This window comes from Phaseolus vulgaris, chromosome 11, assembly GCF_000499845.2.
Source record: "Phaseolus vulgaris cultivar G19833 chromosome 11, P. vulgaris v2.0, whole genome shotgun sequence".
Taxonomy (NCBI): Eukaryota; Viridiplantae; Streptophyta; class Magnoliopsida; order Fabales; family Fabaceae; genus Phaseolus; species Phaseolus vulgaris.
Genome location: NC_023749.2, coordinates 52547581 through 52552051, shown reverse-complemented (window position 1 = coordinate 52552051; position 4471 = coordinate 52547581). Strand labels below are relative to the sequence as shown.

Genomic DNA, 4471 nt, shown 5'->3' with positions numbered 1-4471 from the left:
ATCAATGTTTTAACAACCAATTTTATAATCTAAATAATTAATAATTAATTAAATACTAATTTATAAATTATTTATATTGATAATATAAACTACTTTAATTACCAATATTTTTTATTAATATTTAATATAGTATTTAATCTATATTAATTATTTTTTTGTGTGTAAATGATATCATAGATAGTAGTGTATGTTACTTGAAATTAAAACAGGGCAAATATCAATAAAAAATAATAATGTAGTCATAATGATTTTTTTCATGAACCATTGATCGATCTATAAAACCTAATTGACACTGAGCCAAAGTCTCATCCAAAACCACTTCAAAGTCATCATCATTCACATTGAAGCTACTCTCCAATGGCTTCAACAGACATGCAGAAAGAAAATGATGGTGAAAAGCTCACACTCTCCCTTCAGAAAGAGAAGTCCTGGGCACAACCCTACCCCCTCTACCTCTTCCAAGATTTCTGGTGCCCAGGAATTCACATTCAAGCAGTAGATCTTTTCCAACAACACTTCAGGGCAAAACAAAGTGATGTTGTTGTTGCTAGCTTCCCAAAATCAGGAACAATCTGGATAAAAGCCCTAGCTTTTGCCATTTCCAACCACCAAAGGTTCTCCTTGGAGAACCATCCATTGCTCACTTCCAACCCTCATGAACTTGTACCTTTTCTTGAATTCACCTTTGGGGGTGGTGACATTCAGGCTCAAATTCTTCACCTAGACAACTTGGCAGAGCCAAGAATTTTTGGCACTCACACTCCATTCCCTTCTCTACCCACATCAACCAAGGAGTCCAACTGCAAGATAATCTATATCTGCAGAGACCCTTTTGACAATTTTGTCTCTGCATGGACTTACTTCAACAAAGTTAAGCCCTTGTCTTTGACAGCAGTGACACAGGATGAAGCTTTTGAGATGTACTGCAATGGGGTTATAGACTATGGTCCATGGTGGAGTCACATGTTAGGGTATTGGAATGAGAGTGTGGCAAGACCAGACAAAGTCATGTTCTTGAAGTACGAGGATCTCAAGGAGAACACAAGTTTCCATGTCAAAAAAATTGGAGAGTTCTTAGGTTGTCCTTTCACCGAGGAAGAGGAGAAAAATGGTGTGATTGAGGGCATAATCAAGCTTTGCAGTTTTGAGAAGATGAAGGATTTGGAAGTGAACAAATCTGGAGTGATAGGGAGAGGAAGCATTGAGAAGAAGAACTTCTTTAGAAAAGGAGAGAAAGGAGATTGGGTGAACTACTTCACCCCACCAATGGTAGAAAAACTATCCAAGATTGTTGAAGAAAAACTGAGTGGTTCTGGTTTATCATTTAAGAAAAAGTTTTGAGATTGTTGACTGGTTAGGGTTTTACCTCCTACACAAAGGCAAAGCTTGTGGTTTTAATGTCTTCTATGAATCTTGTTGTAGCTTTTGCTTTTGCTGAATAAAGTTGAGGTTTCATATGAGTTATGGAAGCAAAAGGTTGATTAAAGGTTTTGTTGTTGATCAATTCTAAAGGGGTTAATCTTTTGCAAACTTATTTTCTTATTGAACTTTTGAATCTAAGTTATATGTTATGATTCTTTGTCTTTTGCTAAGAACATGTGATGTTGTTAGCTTTATGTTAAAGTGTATCATTAAAATGGATTTTATGTGGATTTATTGTCATTATGTGATGCAATAAAATTATGTTTTTGTTAATCAACAAGTTGAATTTTACTACCTACAAAAATAACATTTTTTTAAGTCATCATTTTTACTTTGTAATGGGTTTGTGAATTGATAATCCAAGTCCAATACATGATAAATTTAGAAATTTCAATTCAAATTCATAATTTTTATAAAAATAATTTCGATTTTTATAAATCCAATCCAAATATTTTTTATTTTAAATTCAAATTCATATTTTTATATATTTTTTTTATAAATTTACATGATATTAAAAAAATTATAAGTACAATGTAATTTGATTTTTTAAATTTTTTTTTGTAATAAAGGTTAATTATTAACTTTTTAATGTTAAGCTTATGTTTTTAATTATTCATTAATTTTATGTTTATGCATTTATTATTTATTTAATATACATTTAAATATTACAATAAATTCATCAAATAAAAACTAATTGTAAAAATAAAAAATAATTAATTATTATATTGACTAAATTAGATACTATTTTATAGACTAAAAAATTGTTAGTATCTAAATTAGTTTATATTATTGATAAATAATATCTAATTAATATTTAATTAAGTACCAATGTTTTAGTTATACCAACTTTATAATTTAAATAATTGGTAGCTAAAATCATAGATACCAATCTAAAAATTATTTATTTATAAAAACTAATGTTTATACCAATAATTTTTTTAATTTTTAAAATAGTATTTAATTTAGTTAATGTAGTAATTGATTATTTTTTTATTTTTAAGATTAATTTCTATTTAATGATTTATTAGGTAAAGTAAAATAAGTAAGTTTGATTTTGGGAATTTTTTTAATCCTGATTTCACTTATTTTATATCTATTCAGATAAAATATAAATTAAATTATTTTAATATTTTAATTTTAAATAAAATCTTATGACGTACATCTTAATTTTGATAAAATATTACTCCACTATTTTAATTAAGATAAAAACATTCTCTCATTTTCTATTTTTAATGTTGTAAGAATAATTTAATTTTTAAAATACTAAAATAAATTGTATAAAAAATACTATTTTTAAAAGTTTATTCTTCATAATTTTAAAATAAATATTTTTCATTTTCACGAGAAACAAAATTATTGAAAATTATCCCTGCCTCTATCATTATGAAACTTTTTAGTACACTTCACAGTAATGGGTTGAATTTAGATCAGATAATTGGATTTTTCAAATTTTAAGATGCATACAAACAATAGAAATTTGATTTAAATTTTTTATAAAATATAGATAAAATAAAAATCAAATTTAAATAAATGAATCAGAATGGTGTGATCAAATTATGAAATCAAATAAATGAAGTATGAAGAAAAGAAATTAGAGTAATGAGGGAATAAATGAGAGAGAGAAAAAAGGAAAGAAAGAAGAAAAAAAACGGGAGAGAGAAAATGGGGTAGGGGGTTACAATTAGAAGATTCCCTAACTTTAAAAGAAATATTAATTATTATCCACACATAAAAATGAATAGATAAATTTGATTTAATATTTTTTAAAATTTTATTATGTGGAATAAATAAATTAGATGGGCATTGAATAAATGAATTATTTTGGGAGCCTAGTTTCGTCATTTATTTTAAAAATTGTATTTGGAATTGGTAGAAGAAATGGTAAAGTTGAAAAAACCTAAATTAATATAAAACATAATTTGACATAAATAAATGAATAAATAAATAAATATACATATATGATACGATTTCTTCAATTCAGTCTTAATGAATTTTGATGACATTAATAACAAGTTTTTTATATAGGATATTTTTACATATTTTATTCTCAATATATTATTTAATTTATATACAATCACTTTATTTTTTCTATAATTAAATAATATATTAAATTTAAACAAAATAACATAAAATTAAATAAATTACGTAAATAATATGTATTTCATGATATATTAAATTTAAAATAAAATAAAATAATAAATAAAATTTATAAATATCGGCACTACACAAAAATAATTAAATAAAAACTAATTTTACAAAAAATAATTAATTATTATATTATTAAATTAAATATTATTTTATAAACTAAAATTTTTTAAAATAATTTTTATTATTAATAAAAAATTACAAACTAATTTCTAAACTAATATCTAATTAACTATAATTATTTTACATATCTAACTAATATGTAATTTATGTTCTCTCTTCAACACTAGTTTCACTCAAATTATAAACTACATAAAAATATAAAAAATAACAATACATATTTTTATTTGAATAAATAAATAAAATTAAAATTAATATAATATTAAATTTTAGTTCATTAAAATAATAATTTTACCCTAGGTGCTTTCTTGGAAAATAAGTAATACTTTCTCATATAAAAGTATTACTTACATTTGCAACTACTGTTTTGAACTTTTAATAAAATAACTTTATAAAAATAATATAAACATTAAATTTTAAATTAAAATAAAATAATAAAATAATAAAAAGTCTCACGCAATAGTATCTGTGACACTTTTATTTTTTTTCAAAATTATGGAAGTTTTTTCTTCTAAAACTATCCCAAAGTAATATTTTTTTTTCTATATAAAAGAATATTATTCAGATAGACTCTAGAACTTTTATTTAAATAACTTATTTTTTCTTTTACTATAGAAATAAGTTATCTCATTAAAATAAAAAAATAAATATTAAATAATAACTTATTTTGTTAGTGTAATATAATGGACTTCCAATTAAATAGAATTTTAAAACCTTATTTTATAAAATTAAAATAAAATTTTATTGAAGAAAATTATATCTGTTAGCATATATCAATCTCTTT

General features: G+C 23.2%; 1 protein-coding gene across 1 annotated transcript; it reads left to right on the top strand.

Moving 5' to 3' along the window:
- Window positions 1-236: 236 nt before the first annotated feature.
- Window positions 237-1460, top strand: LOC137824727 (cytosolic sulfotransferase 15-like). Its single transcript, XM_068630400.1, has one exon. The coding sequence runs from the start codon at window positions 358-360 to the stop codon at window positions 1339-1341; it is 984 nt and encodes a 327-aa protein (XP_068486501.1). The 5' UTR covers window positions 237-357; the 3' UTR covers window positions 1342-1460.
- The last annotated feature ends 3011 nt before the right edge of the window (window positions 1461-4471 follow it).

What these genes read in the sequence shown, in the direction of transcription:
- LOC137824727 (XM_068630400.1), top strand. Translation starts at nt 358, where the DNA reads ATGGCTTCAACAGACATGCAGAAAGAAAATGATGGTGAAAAGCTCACA.